The 19258-nt window shown below is 41.0% G+C and overlaps 2 protein-coding genes across 2 annotated transcripts in view; one reads left to right on the top strand and one right to left on the bottom strand.

Moving 5' to 3' along the window:
• Positions 1-1113, top strand: part of LOC125457382 (rho guanine nucleotide exchange factor 26-like) — a 195735-nt gene extending 194622 nt beyond the window's left edge. Inside the window, exon 16 of the transcript XR_009446682.1 lies at positions 747-1113. The gene's annotated coding sequence lies outside the window, so the exon portion shown is untranslated. The remainder of the gene's footprint in view (positions 1-746) is intronic.
• dhx36 (DEAH (Asp-Glu-Ala-His) box polypeptide 36) overlaps positions 1-19258 on the bottom strand; it is a 74265-nt gene that overhangs the window by 4674 nt on the left and 50333 nt on the right. The window contains exons 18-24 of the mRNA XM_048541524.2: positions 15018-15191; positions 13869-13955; positions 11321-11404; positions 10108-10207; positions 9920-10010; positions 7772-7892; positions 5844-5996 (exon numbers count right to left, since the gene is read on the bottom strand). Of these exons, the coding sequence (XP_048397481.1) occupies positions 5844-5996; positions 7772-7892; positions 9920-10010; positions 10108-10207; positions 11321-11404; positions 13869-13955; positions 15018-15191 (810 nt within the window). The remainder of the gene's footprint in view (positions 1-5843; positions 5997-7771; positions 7893-9919; positions 10011-10107; positions 10208-11320; positions 11405-13868; positions 13956-15017; positions 15192-19258) is intronic.

The following is a 19258-nucleotide window of genomic DNA, read 5'->3' as shown; positions in this document are numbered from 1 at the left end:
GCTGAGGCTTGGGGACAGCTTTGCAGAACACCTCCGCTCGGTTCGCAACAAACAACTGCACCTCCCAGTCGCGAACCATTTCAACTCCCTCACGCGTTCCTTAGATGACATGTTCATCCTGAGCCTCCTCCAGTGCCACAACCATGCCACCTGAAGGTTGCAGGAACAGCAACTCATATTCCGCTTGGGAACCCTGCAGCCCAATGGTATCACAATGTGTATTTCACAACCTTCAAAATCTCCCCTCCCCCCCACTGCATCCCAAAACCAGCCCAGCTCGTCCCCGCCTCCCTAACCCGTTCTTCCTTCCACCTGTCCCCTCCTCAAGCCATACTTCCATTTCCTACCTCCTAACCTCATCCCGCCACCTGGACCTGTCTGCCCTCCCCGGACTGACCTATCCCCTCACTACCTCCCCACCTATACTCACCTCTACAGGCTCCATCCCCGCCCCTTTAACTTGTCTGTCTCCTCTCCACTTATCTTCTCCTCTATCCACCTTCGACCCGCCTCCCCCTCTCTCCCTATTTATTTCAGAACCCTCTCCTCATCCCCCTTTTCTGATGAAGGGTCTAGGCCCGAAACATCAGCTCCTGTGCTCCTAAGATGCTGCTTGGCCTGCTGTGTTCATCCAGCTCCACACTTTGTTATCTCTCATTGCTCTGATCAGTTGTGTTTCCTGAACATTATCTGTTTAGTGCTGACAGCAGTGATTTGGAATTCTGTTCTGTTCTTGAATCCTGCAGGATTTTCCATAAGATTCGTAATGGAGTTCCTGAAAAAAAACCCGAAGGAATCCCCCAGTATGCTATATAAAGACAGAATGTGACAAGTGTAGTCACCACGGCCCTGGCTGTAACACACAGCTCCAATGAGAACCTATAAACTGCAACGTCAAGACAGTGTTAACTCTAAACTAGCATCTGGCTTGAGAATTCATACATCAAACCGATAGTCCACAATCAATGATCAGATTGCAAAAGCTAAAATTATGCTAATGAGAACAAATCAACTCAAATGGGACTTTGAAAACTTAATGAGAGCTACGATTACCCATCTGTACGATGCAACCATGAATTTTCATTGTACTTATCCCTGAAGTGTAAAACAATTTAATTGAAATAAAAGTGTTTTTTTCTGTGACTGTCACATCAATCAATACATTCGAGTTGTGGACACTGCACCTCAGGAAGGATATACTGCCCTTTGAAGTTGCACAGAACAGATTCACTAGCTAAAAGTGCCAATTTAGAATGACAGGTAGTACGGACAAGATTTGTTTTTAACATGAAATTATAGCACAGCACAGGTTTCAGTTGAAGTGTTTCGATCATTAGAGAAGCTATATTCTCAAGTGCAAGGAACACAGGACAAAAGAAGTAAAACTTAGACTGAAGTCATTTGGGAATGATGTCAATAAACAATTCCTCTCAGAAGGTAGTGGAAATCTGAAATATTCTTCTTAAGAAAGCTGTTGAGGGCAAGAGTCAACTGCAAATGTTAAAACTAGCACTGATGAGTTTTTGGTTAGGCAAACAAAATAAAGGGAATCAAGATCAGATGCATGGAAACACAGCATCTGCTTGAGTGGCTGAATGGTCTCCTCCTATTCCCATGTCCAAACTGAATGCAAATAAAATACAAGTGCATTGAAAGCTACTGTACTGCAATCAATCTAATGATTCTTTCATTAAAGCATAATTGTTTACAGATATCATTATTCGCATTTAGTTTCTGACACATGTTTAGGTTGTGCATCTAAACGAATCCTGTTCAAAATGACTAACGTCCAGTCAAGGAACTGTCAAGTAAGGGGAGTAGTGACTTTCTCCAAACATCCTTCCCTGTTCTTGGTTCTAACAAGGTCCAGTCAGATACCACACCATTCCTCTTGAGCGGAGGAAAATGAGCATCGTGGACTGTGCTTGATCTACTTTCATAATGTCTAACACTCAAACAGTAAAAGGATTCACTGGTTCTTGATCTGGAGCAGAAAGCCACTGATTTTCACCTTTTGGACAGGATTACAAAATATTTTAACATGGTCTTTTGGCTCAACAAGCCCATTCTCAGGAAGGGTCACCGGACCCAAAACGTTAACCGTTTTCTCCTTCACAGACGCTGCCAGACCCGCTCAGCTTTTCCAGCAACTTTGTTTTTGTTCCTGATTTACAGTACCTGCAGTTCTTTTGGTTTTTATTAGGTCCATGCTAGTGTTTCAGTTTCTCCTACTCACGAATCATATGGTACAGAAGAGGCCTTTTGGTCCATCAAACCTGCACCATGAAAAAATATACTACAAACGTAAGTCCCACATACCCACAGCAGACCCAGAGCCGTGAAAATTATGGCACTTCAAGTGCTCATCCATGCATTTTTTAAATGTTGTGAAGTTTTCCACCTCAAATACCTTCCCATGCACAGCATTCCCACCATCCTTTGAGTGGGGAAAAAAACTTTCCCTCAAATCTCCTCTTCAGCTAACCCTAGCCATTTTGGCCACCGTGACTGGGAGTGATGCCAAATAAAACCCCATCCTTCCAGGAATGTATGCAGAAAATGGCAAATGGTAAAACCAGAAACAAGCCACCAGCCAAACTTGCTGGGTCAGCTTGGCACATTACTGCCCAAACCCTCCTGCTTCAGCACTTGTTCTACCACACTTTGCAACAAACAACTATGCACCTGTCCAACAGAGTGTCTCTCTCACACATTCTGCTGACACTCAAATGAATGTAATTATGTGCATCATAACTGGAACCTTCTGGTCAACACCATGTGTCTTGTTTCCTGCTCTCACAAATATCATTCCACATAACACCTCCCTTCAACTAATGAAATCCCACAAGCTGGTTGAAACCATCTGCCCTGTCCCTCACTGTCACTCCATGATGCCCTGTTCTACTGTCCACATTCACCTTGATGCCCCAATTTGGAGCGAACATCTGAACAAGATCTACTAGCAGACATCCATTGCACAAAGGAACGGATTATACAGGAAATCACAAACAAGTTCCTCATAGGAAACCCTGACTTTGAATTACGAGCTTTAAACTACCACAATGAGAATGGTCTTTGCTAAATGGGTTCAGTAAAAGCTAGGACCCCTATATTGTCAATCTTCACTGCTGGAACCTCAGTACAAACCTCTAATACGCTTGTGAGGAGACAATGAATAAGGCTACTCGTTGCTGAGAACTGTCCTGTCTATCGACTAAGTGGAAGACTTAATGCTTTAAATCCAATGAATGAAGATGATATTGTTTGGCTTCAGGGGTTTGCAATCACTAATATATATTAGTGATTGCAATCATTTGCAATGATGGTGATTGGGCGGCACAGTGGCTCAGTGGACAGCACTGCAACCTCACAGTGCCAGGGACTCGGGTTCAATTCCAGCCTCGGGCAACTGTCTGTGCGAATTTGCACACTCTCCTCGTGTCCGCGTGAGTTTCCTCTGGGTGCTCTGGTTTCCTCCCACAGTCCAAAGATGTGCAAGCTAGGTGGATTGACATGCTAAATTGCCCATTGTGTTCAGGGGTGTGGGGGTCTGGGTGGGATGCTTCAAGTGTGGACTTGTTGGGCCGAAGGGCCTGTTCCCACACTGTAGGGAATCTAATCTAAAATGTGGCCAATCTATTTCCTTCTCCCTCTCATTGCCTTTCCCACATTCCCATCAAGGGCTCTACATGGTATAGACTTCAACAGTTTTCTGAAATGAGGAGAATTATTTAAGTCTCAGAAGTTCATTAGTCTGTGGATGTCTCTCACCCTAAGCATAATTGTCACTGAATCTAATCCAATAGATTTCTGATTTTCAAGGAAGCCAGGGCTATGGAATGTAGACAGGAAGATGGATTAGAGACCTCAACTAGGCCCATCAAGATCCTATTAAATAGCGGCGCAACCTCAACAAATGACAAGTACTTAATTCTTGTAATTCTTTAACCACTTTCCGAGAAGAGATGCTTTTCCTGAAATTACTTTTGTCTTATCAGTCACGGCAGTCAGGTGGCCATCCACAGAAATGGCTACTAGACTGGTTATGAGCTGCAATCAAGGATGCTAGGAATTCTGGTCAAGCTAATTTAAACTCTAACCACAGTTAAAATTCCATTCAGGACCTGCTGAGACCTGCAGTTTCCTGTGCTGGCTAAATAAAGCAAGTTTTATGGTTGTACCTGAACAGACTGGCACCATACTGCCTTATGTGCAGCATGGAATGTTGCAGTTTACTACTTTGTGTAAACATTTGGGACCTCTTTACTGGTAAACTCCATTGACTGAGATTGAAAAATGTGGGCAGGTTTTGATCAATTCATTGGCAAAGTGCTAGAGAACTTTCTGGAAATGGAGCACATTTTCAGATAAGTTTGCAGAACACGGGTTTTTTTTTCCTCAGGAGAAGACTTCGAGAACACGTTTGAGAAGAATGTGCCCTGAAGTCGCCTTCAGAGAAATCAAGGATCCATGAAGCGAGATGTATATGGAGAAGACTGTTGGCCACTTCACTAAAATTGGGTAGTATTTGTTTCAAGCAAAAATTCTAGAGTCAAAGTTAGAGTTAGGGTTAAATGGGGATGAAGTAAAGTGAAATTAAATGAAGTGAGTTAAAGCTGAAGTTAAGTTAGATCAAATAAGAAGTAAATGTTGCAAAGCATCTGTTTCATATTAGGTGCTGTTACTTACAGTATCAAATAAAGAAGGGTTTGTTGATTAAATTCTGAGTTGCGTCCCTGTCTTTTGTCTGTCACACATGGGAAAAATATCTGGGCACCATCACTAGCCTGCATTTTTAAACCCACAACTGGCCTCATACACAAATTGAAATACAATCATCTTTAGATCTGTCGATCGGATCACTTCTATAATCTTCAGTGGTCAAATAACAGATCATTTCTCTACAGAGCAGCTTCTGCCTGCTCAATCTAAAGTCTGCATCAAACCACATCCATGGTGATTTAAAAATCTGACTTCTGTTTAAAGCAATCTGGAAGTAAAATGTTATTCATAAAAATGACACAGATCATATTAAATAACCCAGCTTCTGGCTTTTATAGAAAGTAATCTATGGTCTTTACTTGATCTGGGCCTGCAGATGACTCCAGTCACATGCCAACACAGTTGAGTCTGAATTGTAATTTGAAGCGATATAGTGAATCAGTCTGTTGGACAAGGGCAATAAATGCCAGTCCTGCCAACAATAATTACATCCCAACACTGATTTTGGAAAACAAAAGCCTGATTTACTCAGTTGTCTGCAAGCTTAAGGGCCTGAGCAATCACAGATTTCCTGTCTATCTCAAAAATGTGTTGATAAATTTTAGAATTTTACAGTAATGGCCTTTCAGTGTATTGTGCTTGTGCCAGCTCTTTGACAGGGCTCTTTCACTACTGCATTACCATTTGCTTCCTTCCCAAGTACTTAAATTCCCTATCAGAGGTTACTACTGAATTTATTTCCACCATACTTTCCGGCAACAAGTTCCAGATTGGAGCAACTCACCATGTTGAAATAAAATTGGCAGTTATCTCCTTGGTGGGGCTTTGCTAATTATTATGAATCAATGCCCTCTTTTCACTGACCGTCCTGCCAGTGGAAGCAGGTTCTCATCGGTTACTCAAACTTCTTTGCTATTAACAACTTTTAAAAAATAAACAATTAGATTTTACAAACAGTTCTCCTAGAGGTTCAGAATAACTATCTTGATCTAATTCAAAGAGTAAAAATGTTTTCAAATAAATAAACAAGCTGAAAATGCACAGCAGGGTAGTGTCAATTGCTGAAAGAGAAACATCAGTTTGAACTTCAATCTACTGACACAATATAATTTTTTTTTTACCTTTACTAAATGAGCAATTCTAGATGGTGATTGGAACACAATCCATTCATCCACAGAGATGGTCTCCTGGCCCTGTTCCTTCTGTATAGAGATGTCGCCTCCAAAGAACAGCAAGGAATATGGTGAGACCTCTGTGCAATCATACAGGTAGATCTGCAAAAAAAAAAGTAAAGCCAGCAATTACATAAACAGACCCATGCAACACACAGCAGCTACTCAAATGTTGCACAGGTGCCGTAACTGAGAGCCAGGCATCAGAATACATTCTAGTTCCAAATGAGGGCGGGTAACGATAGGAACACAATCTAGTGTCAGTATAGCCCACTGTGGCCCAGGCAGCCAAGAGTTTCAAACACAATTTGCAAAATCTACAGTAGACATAATTCATCTTGGATAGAATCCGCCATGGCAGCACTGCCATTTTGAACTTCAAAGTTGAACATTCTTAATGTTTTCTTTTAGATACCAGTAATGATTTTAAGAAAAAAAAAAAGAGTTTTGTGTGGGATGGTAAGACAGCAGAAAGGGGATGCTGGTGAATCAGCCCATTCTAATAAGTGCGCAATTTCCCTTTATGATACCTATCAAGTTTTTTAAAAAATTGGCAGAATGTGAAACAAGCAGCTGATTCAGTATCACCAGTTTCCCATTACAGCCCTAGACTGACTTAATACAAAGGAACATTTTAACTTTTAACTGTGATCTTCCCTTTGTTCAGAAAACCTTAATGATGAGGTGCATGTTAAAACTAAGTTAGCAACAACACTTTGATTATTTGCATTTTATACACTCGATTTTTAAAAATGCATAATGCACATGGAGGGTGCAACATGTGCCCCTAAAAGGCAAATGGATGGCAGACACTCAAGCTCTCTCAAAACATAAGTAGAGTCAGCTTGGCTAGGCCTGATCAGTCATGACGTGTTTCAAGAACAATGCAAACTGTCCTTCAAAGACCTGGAACCCTTCCCTCCAACTCAAGAAACGGCTACTTCCATTTATACATATTTTAATTCAGCAATTAACAAGTGATGACAATTATAATTTATAAATGTATGCACAACTTCAGGATGTCCCAAAGCAATTCACTGACATTTGATTAGTACATTTGAAGTTCACTGCTGCAATAAAAGGAAATGGGGGGCACTCTATCCGTGCACAGTAAACACCCATAATAGAAGGAATTCATGCAAGTAAATGTCAGGGAGCTGAGGCAGAATTTTAATATCTTTTTTCTCATTATACTTGAACAGGATGTTGACAATGATCAGATAATCTGTTATACTGAGATTGCGGAGGGATAAATATTGGCCTGGAAACAGGGAAGAGCTCCGTTATCCTTCTTCAAAGTAGTGCAACTGAAAGCCCAGTCTAGTCTCATGTCTTACCATCACACCGAAAGACAGCTCAACTCCAACAGTGCAGGTACTGCTCCCACACTGGGAATGTAAGTACATTTTGTATTCAAATCCATCTACTCAAATTGAACTTACACCGTCCTGACTTAGAGACAAGTATGGGACCATCAAGATTTCACATTGGCAGCCCAAAGAGTTCGTACCACTTAGTTGATGTTAGTGTCCCCTTTGAGAAGAGCCAAGGGAAGAGAGATAAATAAGACACATGGTAAAACATAAATGACACTACCCAAAAGGAAAGCAGATCAGAACTGCTGCAGTTGTGATACAGAAACTTCATTTGGATGTATTTCACTTAATCCATCGGTGTGATATTGCAATCCAGCACCAACTAGCACTGAAACAAGCAGCGGGCAATGTCAATAGGATCAGGTTTCAAGAAGGGCCACACCTAAAAGGAGCAGCAGACTGTGGAAGTGCCCCTTACACACATTGAATAATTATATTCTAACAATTCTGACTGATTCAGGACACCCAGAGAGTGAAGCTGTCTTTTATAGGAACACTCACGCTGGTTGTCCGCATCTTCAAATGATAGATCAGCCAGTTGTGTTCAAATTCACCTTCTTCAGCATTGACAGACTTTGGGTGAATGTTGACTCTTCCATCCGACTTGGTGAAGACCTTAGCCCTAAAAGCACAAAAGAAAGGACTATTCATCACGAGATGCCGTGAGTTTAGGTAACTTATGATGGCAATAGCAGATGAATTCCTGACAATGGGGCTGAATGTCCTCTGGGATGGGAAGGTGTCTCAACCAGATTATCAACCAAAGCCTTGCTGATGAATTGCCAATACACAGAAAGTGAGCACTTCATTCGTAAGTTTAGTGGAGAGCAAGATGATCATTGAAATTCATCACTAAATCCTTCTTAACATTTTATCTATTTAGTCAGCAATTTCTAGGCATTCCAAAAGAAAAAGAATTTACTTCCTGTAAGTTATCATCCTCAAAATACTCAATAGTTACATGAATAAAGAGTAAGTGGTCTGATCATCTAAGAAAAGACACTATCCAGGCTTTCACTAAGTCTTTATGGCCAGAAGACCTTGGGTTCTGTTCCCCATCTCTGTTGACTGTGTTGATCAGCTGACCTAGGCTCGGGACAGAGGGAAAAATAGGCAGGGCTCCTGAGTGATATTCAGTGACCTCAGCTGGAATGACAGGATATGACTGTATGTGAATGTGGGGCTATGTGAATGTCCACTCACATGCTTGAATGAGAGGAAAACAGAGTCTGAGTGCTAAGAGCTCATGAAAATAAAACTAGAGGCAGAATCTTAACATCTCTTTTCTCATCATACTCAAACGGGACATTGATAATCTCTCTATAATTGGACACTTTGTGCAAGTTACCCGAAGGTTATCAGTGTCTTTAATCCCTGCAGGAGCCTCAAGAGCAGACTTCATGGGGCGATAGGAAATCTGGTATTCAGGGAAGGTCTCTCCAACAGGAAAACAGGATTGTGACGATTGCAACTTTCTTCACTTATCTTCTTCAGTGATCATTTCACAGGAAAAGTGAGTGGGACATGTACACATTTTTTGACCTCTAACTAGAGCAGCATCCGAGAACTGAAGGAAACCTAACAGACAGAACTGGCCAGCAACCAACCTGGGAAGGCCTCACTGGAAACTAACACACCAAAAGACAAAGTAGTTCAAGTTGTATTTACTGCACTCAGCACTTCTGTATTTCGTTGGAATGAACCTAAACATGACAAGCAGATTACCTAAACACTGACAAATATCTGAAAATTAAAACATGTTGAATGGATTTTGGAATTAGAAATTTAAACAAAGAAAGCTTGAATATTGTATAATATTCGTTACACAGCCAGCGGCTACGTAACAGCCTAAATGCACGTAGTTGTGCAGTAATCTAACACACTATATTTAGTTGGGCAGTATACTTCCACGGCAGTAATCCTACCTCCTTTGCAGAGGGTACAGGAAGTGCCAAGTTTTGTTTTAATAAAGAAGGCACGATTTGATCCGGACAAACAAATCAGATCCAGTAAGCATCATCTGGCTGCAAACTGTCAGCTCAACAAGTCACGCTGTTAAATCTGGCTCAGGCAGTCAGAGTCACAGACAAGTGAGACTCATAATTCATCCCATGGCTAAGTGCAGTGTTACATAGTTGAGGATGCTATACTGCAGAACAGATGCTAAACCAAACACCCCCACCCATTTTTTCAAGATAATTGTAAAACTACAATGGGAAGGCTAAAAGGGGTCGTAAGTCTGAAGAACAAAGGATCAACGGGCCTACATCAAAATCGTAAGTCCTTTATTGGCAGAGATGTCAGCTTATAGTTCAGAAAGGGTTTCCTAGTGCTATTCTCTTGATATTAACAAAACTTACAGTACAGAAATAAGGCATTCAACCCGAAGGTACCTTGTTTATATTTGTGACCCACACAAACCACCTCCCAATCAGAGTATTATTTTCTATTCTGTCTCATTTAATGTAACTACCTTTCCTTCAAAAGGCACTCAAACTTTTCACATCAACAATACCCAAAGACAGAGAGTTTCTCATTTTAACCACTCGCATGAGAAAAAAAATTCAGCTGAATTTTCTGCTGGATTCAGTTGAAACTCTTTTCTTTCTGACTCAGGTTACACTGCGTGTGAAAGCTTAAGTTTCTCACATTTTTCTCTTCTTGCTGAAACTTGGTCGTATTTTTGCCACTTTCGGATACAAGCCCGCACAAACCACAGCTTTAATTAGCTTCTCATTGTCTGTTGGAACAGAAAATATACTATTTCAGAAGACTGAACGCAAAAAACATTTCATTCTCACTGAGATTTTATTACAGCTTTCTCTTCTATCAGTTACCTGAATTTATATTTGCCTTGGGATCTCGGGGATTTTTGCTGCTGACAAAGCCAGCCACTAGCAGGTGTTCAGCAAATTGACCTTTCATGTTATGAAGCATCTGCAGTGACACAAAAAGTGAAAGGTTATTTCTCAAACAATTCTCCAACATTTTCAAGACCTCATAACTGTCATGAGAGGATCTCTCACAATAGCAACTGCAGCATAACCAAAAATCCTCAGACAATCATACATATGACATAGCCAAAAGTTGAATAGTCACATTAGGAAGAGGCCATTCAGCTCCTCATAATTGATCTGACAGCACTGATACTCAATAGGAAGCAAGCAACTAAGGAAATTATGTTCTTTAGAACCCATTTCATTCATCTCACCTTCCATCAGTTTTCTCAGAATCTTTAATATTTTAATCCAAACCTTTGGTTACTCCTGTTTATAGCCTGGCCTAATACCTCCAGAGTTTCTATTTTCTGAACTAACCCATTCAGAAATGTTATTACACACCTCTGAAGCAGGTGGGACTTGAATCCAGGCCACTTGGTTCGGAATGGAGACACTGCCACTGTGCCACAAGAGCCCTCTCTTGTGCACCTTAAAAAAAGCACCTATCTTTCGAATCAACCTGTTGAGATATGTTATTACTCCCCTCTGGTGCAAGAGGGATGTGAAAGCAGGCCTCCCAGTCCAGAGGTGGGGACACTACCACTGTGTCATAGGACGGTCGATAATATGGCCTACTTTGATAGCTAGTTTTAATCATGTGATGACATACCTCTAGACCACTTGGGATTTTAAACCAAGCCTGCAGTGGTAGAGGCAAAACCACTGCACCACAAGAGCCCTCTCGTGTCCACGTTCAAATCTTAGCGTATTGCAGCAGACAGCCATTCAATTCACTGTGCCAGCTCCATTAGCGTGCTAGCTAATGGTCTCATTCCTCCCCAACAACCAATAAACATTTCAATCACATATCAATTCCTTTCTGCAAGTTATGAATAAATCTGCTATTCCAATCTTTCCAGATCATAAAAGTAAATTTCATCATCTTTCTGGATTTGCTGTCAATTACTTTAAATCTGATTCCTCTAGTTATGCACCCAACCACCCACCAGTTAATCCTAATCTACTCTATTCAAACTCTCATACTTTTGAGCATTTGTAATTAATCTCTCCTTATTCCAAGGATTAAGTCAGTTTGTTGGAGATTCATCACCTGCAGGTTGTTTGGAGAAAGGAAATATTCCCAACAGTAGTCCTTCTCTGATCGGAAACCTCGCCTTTTTGCTTCTTCCCAGCCCTGAAAGCAGAGGCACATGTCAATCAGATCAGACTGGAAACTTGTAACAGTGGGTACTGGCTATGGCAAGTCAGAATCAATAGAACAAATATGACAGAGAACATTGTTCATTCACCCTTTTAAAAGAAAAGGAAGGTTCAATGCAACTGCTGCACAATAAGTCAGAAGAAGTATCATAGTGACAGGAGGCAGAGGTCAAAGACTGAGAGAAACAGGTACAGAAAAGATAGCTGGCTAAGACAAGGCATCAAACAATAGGGTCAATGAGACTAAAAACAGCAGCATATTATAGGCAAAGGTGCAGGATAAAAACCAAGGTCATTCAGTCAAGATGTGAGGGTTGCATTCATCGCCCCATTGTATGAAACAGATAATACATTCAACACATCAATTCAAAATGTTTTGCAATATGTACTGTAATGTCAATCTTCAGTATATTTCATAATTCATGCCAAAACTATTTAAAATCTATGAAAACAGATACTGAAATTAGCAATAATTCACCAAGCAGCAAATCACCAACACCTCCATGACTCTCAGCTCAATCTTTGGGTTGGTACTCACCGGAGTTGAAAAGATTTTTGGGGCAGGGGGTGCGAAATCAGAGTGAGGTATATAAAGTGCTAAAGGGAATTGATAAGGTAGACATTGAACAGATGTTCCCCGTTGTGAACAGTCTCAAACAAGAGGTCATATACCTGTATATACGGTATACAGAGGTACGAGGAGGCATATTCAATACAGAGACAAGGCAAAACCACTTCTCTCAGAGGGTTGTGAATCTGTGGGATACCCTGCCCCCGAGTGCAGTGGAGGCAGAATCAAATCAACAGATTCGAGAAATAAAGAAATATTTTTGATGTAAAGTGGTACAAAAGGGCAAAGGGGGAGCAGGCAGGAAAGTAGAGTTGAGACCAGGATAAGATCAGCCATGATCATGTCAAATGGACTCAACTGGCTGAATTTTTATTCCTGCTTCTAATTCCTCTGTTCCTATGGATAACACACTCATGGAAATGAGCAAGAAGTGATACACAATTGCCAATTTCATATTGCTCATCATTAACTTCCGATTCCACTTTATGGCAGCTCTCACAGATGGGATCTGGGTTTGTTGATCAGTCACCTACCAGAATGATCATACTCCATTATCCAAGGGACAGTGGCAGACAGTTCAATCACAAGTGCACTATGGACAAGCCAAACCCCATCTTTACCTGTTTCAAAAATCTACAATGGTGAACAGAAATCATCAGCTTCCCCTTCTCACAGAAATAGGAAACAGAATCTTGGACTGTAATTGCCAAAGCAATGAATATTTCATGGAATACAGAACCACGTAAAATATAAAGAGTACTGCAGATGCTGGAAATTCTCTGAAATCAAAGCAGGAAGTGCAGAAGAAACTCAGGAGTGGCAGCATCTGTGGAAAGATAAGCTGTTAACATTTTTACTGTAATGACCCTTTTTCTGAGTTTAATTAAATTCATTAAGCAACTGACCAGCAGGCACGGGGTGTGCGGTTGACTTTGGATATAGTGCCTACGGCAAGAGAAAACAAAAAACAAATCTAATTGGGATTCCCATGCTTTGCTTGGTCGGAAGCCACGGAATCTGCTAATCTGGATTCAAGCCTCACCACAAGAGGCGAATGGCCAGATGCAAATCTTTTTGTTACCCTCTACTCCCCAGCAAAAGCATTTCTGATTATTCGTATTCATCAGAATCAAAGTTTTACCGCACTCCCACTTCGCATTTTCTCAATAACTGGAAATCTATTACTCCATGTTACTGCACCCTTTTCATCTCAGTCTTCAGTGAAGATGTTAGCCATGACTCAGTGGGATGCATGCCTACTTCAGAATTAAAAAAATCCCACTCACAATCAGAAACTGAAAATCAAAACTGACATTTCCATAGGACCGCTGAGGGACTGCGATCTTTCAGGTGAAAGATGAAGTCAAGGTCCCAGCTGTACTCAGATAAATGTAAAAGATTGCACTGCCTTATTTCAAAGAAGAGCAAGGGAATTTGCCATGGTGCTGGAGCCAATATTTGTCAATCAACCAACATCAGTATAAAGCGATGATCTAATCATCATCAGATTACAGGCTGAGAGAACACGTTGCACTCACAATGGCCAGTATGTTGTCTAGAGTGACTGCACCTCAAGCTTAGCTTGCTCACTGTTGAGGCCATGAAAAATGCCAGAGATCCTTTCACACTTCATAAAAAAGTTCAAATCAAGAAGAACCTCAGAAGACAATATCACTGAGTTTCAGATGATACTCTCTTTTGGAAAAAAATGCAAAAACAGCACCTCCGCTGGCCTCTTATAAGAGCAAGACTTCAAACATTTACTGATCATCTTACGTACAAGATACGGACTGCCATTGAGATGCCAACAGCCTTTTTCTATTTCAGATCTGCTTCTGCATTTTTCATGTATATAAGCAGTACACACCTTAAACGCATTTACCACAGTCAGATGGTCACTCCGAGATTGCTTGGATAATTCACGGCGTTTTGCATCGGCCAATTTCTCTTTACCCTGCCAACAGCACAAAAACAAGCAGGTTAAACTCCAAAATTCATTTGCTGAAGAAACATTTAACTTTTTACAAAACCTTTGCTCCGTACAACGTTATTGGGTGACATGGCTACATCCTTTAAAAAGCAGTCTCAAACAGTGCACATTCCAACAGCCCCCCGATACTTGATTATACTGAAACTGAATTAAATCTGCTGTGTAGTCAAATGTATGAAACACTGAGGTATTGCGGTAACATAATCCAAGTGTTGTGTCAGCATTTCTTTCTATTCAGCTTGCCCTAATGCAGTATTGCAATGCTTGGAGTGAAATCGCCCGCAAAAGACTAGGCCATCATCGAGTAAGAAAGGTGGAGATAGAGCAACACCACTTTCCAAATAAAAAAAATCAAATGCACAAAGGCATCGAGCAAATCTAAAAAGCACAGAGGACCAGGATGGGACCAATTATCCCCGAGTTGGTTCCACGATTCAATTGCAGCATTGTAAGTCTGTGCCTTACTCCATCTGCCATGCTCCCATTACCCTCCATTATCCTTGACCAATACAAATCTAGCAATTTCAGACAATGAAATTTTCAATTTTTCCCAACATGATTTCAGAGAGGGAGTTCTAGATTTCCTCTAGTTCACATGAAGTAGTATTTCTTGACTGGTCTTGCTCTATTTTAATGGTTCTGGACACTACCGGTCATGGGAAATATTTTCTCTACGTACTGTATCAAATCATTGAAGTAAACTTTAAGATCATCTCAATCTTTTATACACAAGGAAGTACAAGCTAGCCTATGTAACACATTTTGATAAAGTAACCCCTTTAGCTCTTAAAACAAAATAACCAAAGAACTGCAGATACTGGAAATGAGCAACAATATTAGAAATTGCTGAAAAAAATACTTAGCAGGTCTAGTAGCATCTTTTTCAGAAGAAGGGTGACTGGACCCAAAATGTTAACTCTGCTTTCTCTCCACAGATGTTACTGGAACGGCTGAGTTTATCCAGCAATTTCTGCTTTTGCTCCCTTTAGCTCTTGCAATGTCATGGCAATAACTTCAATACCTTACCAATGGGATCACAAATGGATCCTTGAAACTGAGACTGGCTGCAATGGTAAGAACCGGATCCAGGCAGCACAACAGTGCTCCAAACAGAATCATTTTCCCGATATGTGGTTCCACTGGCAAGCGAGCTAAATGGACCCCAAGTGGAGTAAGCTCTTCATTCCTATCCAAAGCATTCTGTCAGAAAAGAAAAAAGGAAATTTAAAAATCTTCAGAACACTCTGCAGCTTTCACATAATCTGTTACTAAATGAAAACTAATGTAATTAAAATTTGTACCCTTACGGTCTTAACCATATCTGCACAAGCAGGCGTTTCAGGGTTTTCCCCATGTTTTAGGTCAGTTTTGAGACATGCAGCCAAAGAGGAAACTGACAACTTCATCCACTACCAACGCAGGGTGGACTATCCACAACACTGACAGCAGCAACTTGCTCAGTCTCCTCCAGCAGCCCCTTCCAAACACTGTTACATCAATCAACTGGAAGGGCAAAGTCAGTCTGCAGGGTAAACAACACCTCAGATGTCCCCTTGAAGTAACATCATTCTGATTAGGACATATATTGGCTGTACTTAATCATCATTGGGTCAAACTGCTGGACTTCCACCCAACAAAGTACAGTACAGGAACAGGCCCTTTAGCCCACCAAGACTGCACTGACACATGACATCTTGCTAAACTAAATATCTTTTGCCACTACATGGGTCCATATCCCTTTTGCCTGCCCATTGAAATATCTGTCGAGAAACTCAGACATGGAGGATTGGACAAAATTATGGCTGTAAGAGCTGTTCCTTTTGAGGTCTTTTCAGTGTTGGAGCTGATTTCCTTGAATTCTAGGAACAATAATTACTGTTTTATAAGCTGTTTGACAATTACAACCTTTTGACAATTAAAAGGCATCTGGATAGATATATGAATAGGAAGGGTTTAAGAGGGATATTTGCTGAACGCTGGCAAATCAGACTAGACTAATTTAGGTTATCTGGTTGGCATGGACGAGTTATAGCTCTCTGACTCTCTATGATTCTATGGCTTTTAAATGTTGCTATTGTACCCGCCTCCTCCTCCTCAACTGACAGGACATTCCAAGCACTTGCCACATTCTGTACAAAAGGACTACCCTCGGACATCTCATTTAAACTTACTCCCTTTCACATTAAACTTATATCGCCCAGCATTTCACTTTTCTGCCCTGGGATTTCATCCATGCCTCTCAATTTTGTAAACTTCCAACAGGTCATCCTCATGGTTCAATGTTCAAGTGGAAACAAACTAGTTTGCCCAATCTTTTATCCTAGTTAATACCCTCTAAACCAGGCATTATCCTAGTAAGCTGTTCCTGTATCCTCTCCAGAGCTTCCACATCCTTCTGGTAGCGTGGTGACCAAGACTGTACACAATTTTCCAAATGTGGCCCAACAGAAGTTCTACACAGCTGTGAAATTTTATACTCTATGCCCAACTGATGAAGGCAAGCATGCCATATGCCTTCTATGCCAACTTATCCACTTGTATTGCCATTCTCAGTGAAGTATGGTCCTGTACACTTAGATCCCTTTGCATACTAATGCTATTAATTCTATCATGTACTACATACATCCCTTCCGCATTAGATCTCTCAAGATGCATCAACTCTCATTTGTCTGGATTAACCAACAAATTTTGGAATATTATAACCAATAGATCTATCATTGTTGCTGCTAATTCCTTTAAATGTCTAGTGTGTAGGCCATCAGCCCCTGGGGACTTGTCTGCCTTCAATTCCAACAAATTTCAGAGTATCTTTTCCATACTAATGATGATTGCTCTAAGATTTCCCCCTTAGAACAAAGAAATTTCCAGAACAGGAACAGGCCCTTCGGCCCTCCCAAGCCTGCACCAACATGCTGCCTATCACAACTGAAACTCCCTCCCCTTCCAGGGATCCAATCACTCTATTCTCATCCTATTCATATATTTTCTCCAGACACCCTTTAAAAGCCCTTCTACAACCTCTGCGTTACTTGTTACAACTGGAATGATACTTGTGTCCTCTACCGTGAAATCCAAAGCGATTTACTGACTCTGCCATTTCGGTGTTCCTCAGTATTAACTTCTCAGTCTCATCCTCCAAAGGACAAAAATTCACTTTGGCTAGTTTCTTCTCTTTCATATATCACAGAAGTTTTTGCTATCTGTAAAGTGAGTATTCTGGCTCAATTTTGGTTACCATCAAGGAGGTGACAGTAGGCCTTTGTTGTGAAATGTCTGTGAGAAGAGGATTGTGACTCAAATTCCAGTTCAAACACAGTTCCTAGAAACCCTTATGGTCAAAACTATATATGCACAAGCAAACGTTTTAAGTTTTCCCCATGCTTTAGGTCAGTTTTGAGACATGCAGCCAAAAAGGAAACTGACAACTCCATCCACTACCAATGCAGGGTGGACTACCCACAACACTGCTGCAGCAACTTGCTCAGTCTCCAACAGCCCCTTCCAAACTCTGTTACATCAATCAACTGATAGGACAAGGTCAGTCTGCAGGGGAAACAACACCTCAGATGTCCCCTTCTAGAAAGAGAGAGAATAACTTTCATCAACTCCAAGATAACTACATAGTTCAATGCTGGGTTTGCAAACCACACCATAGGTTGTGGTGCTTGCATCCAGGGATAAGCAGTACAAAGCTGGTTAGTGCATGTCTTGGAGGAGATCTTGGAAGAGGCAGTGCTCTGATGAACTTGCTGCTATATCCTTTATGATGGTGAGGGTCACGAGCTTGGAAGGAAATGTGGAAATTACTCAAGTTATTACAGTGCATCTTGTAGATAGCACATTCTCCAGCTGCGAGGGTAAATAGAATAGTGAGACGCAAGGGACTAAAAAATATCAAAAGGCTAACAAAGTGATAGGGCAATCTAACTCACAAAACTCAGCCTCCTTAGGTGATAACTCTGAAACAATATTTGACCATGCTGCTCTCTCAAGATAAATCAAATCCCACTCTTGCTCAGTGGTTTCAGGATGCAGCTAGAGAAATTCCTATCTATATGTGTCTCACTCCACTGCTTCTTCGTGTCAGTTCAGATTTCCAGTGAGTCAATAAGAACAAGTTATTTCCAACAACCTTAGAGTGGATAACAAGATGGCACAGATCCAAAGTAATTGGTGAAAGAACAACAAGCAATAGGAGGAAAATCTTTTGTGCAATGAATTGTTAGTAACTGGAACAAACTGTTTGAGAAGAAGAAAGATTCAATAGCAATTCTGAGGGACAGAGTTAATCTGCATTTGGAGACACAGATTAATTTAGAACAGTCAGCGCGGCTTTTTTTTAAAAAGAGGGAGGTCACCTCTGACCAACTTGATTGAATTTTTCCAAAGAGGTTACCAGGTGCAAAGACGAGGACAATGCTTTTGATGTAGTCTATATGGACCTCAGCAATATTTTTGATAAGGTCCCATATGGGAGATTAAAAGCAAAGTTAAGAACCATTAGGATCCAAGGAAATTTGGCATGATAGATCCAAAATTAGTTGAGTGGCAGGAAGGAAAGGGTGATAGTCGGAGGTTGTTTTTGATTGAAAGCCTGTGTCCAGTGGGATTCCACAGGGATCAGTGTAGGGGCTCTTGCTGATATGTTATATATAGATGATTTAATACCTGAATGTCGGAGGACTAATGAGTAAGTTTGTGGATGATATGAAAATTAATGTGGTGGTAGATAGTGAGGATAACCTGACAATACAACAGGATACAGACAGCCTGGTCAGATGGGTTGATCAATGACAAATGGAATTCAATCCAGATAAATGTGAAGTAAAGTACTGGGCAGAATAAGCAAGGATTGGGAATACATAACGAGGGGCAGAACCCAGGAATGTCCTGAGCATCACAGGTACCTTGATATGCATATACACTGCTTCTTTGAGGTAGCGGGAAGGCTAGATAAAAGAGTGGTTAAGAAGGAATACAGCCTAGATGCCTTTAATAGTTGGGGTGTACAATTTAAGAGCAGGGAGTTATACTGTAACTTAAATGTTGGTTAGATCACGGAATATTAAGTGCAGTTCTGGAGTCCACATTACAGCAGGGATGTGACTGCAATGGAGAGGATATAGAGGAGGTATATCCGGATGTTGCCTGAGCCGAACAGTTATAGCTACGAAGACAGACTGGATAAACAGGGGTGGTTTGTTGGAGAGGACACTGAAGGGAGACATGACTGAAATATATAAAATTAAGGGTTGAAAAATAGGATA

This window comes from Stegostoma tigrinum, chromosome 14 (genome assembly GCF_030684315.1).
Source record: "Stegostoma tigrinum isolate sSteTig4 chromosome 14, sSteTig4.hap1, whole genome shotgun sequence".
NCBI classification, from domain to species: domain Eukaryota; kingdom Metazoa; phylum Chordata; class Chondrichthyes; order Orectolobiformes; family Stegostomatidae; genus Stegostoma; species Stegostoma tigrinum.
This window is presented reverse-complemented; position numbering and strand designations above follow the sequence as displayed.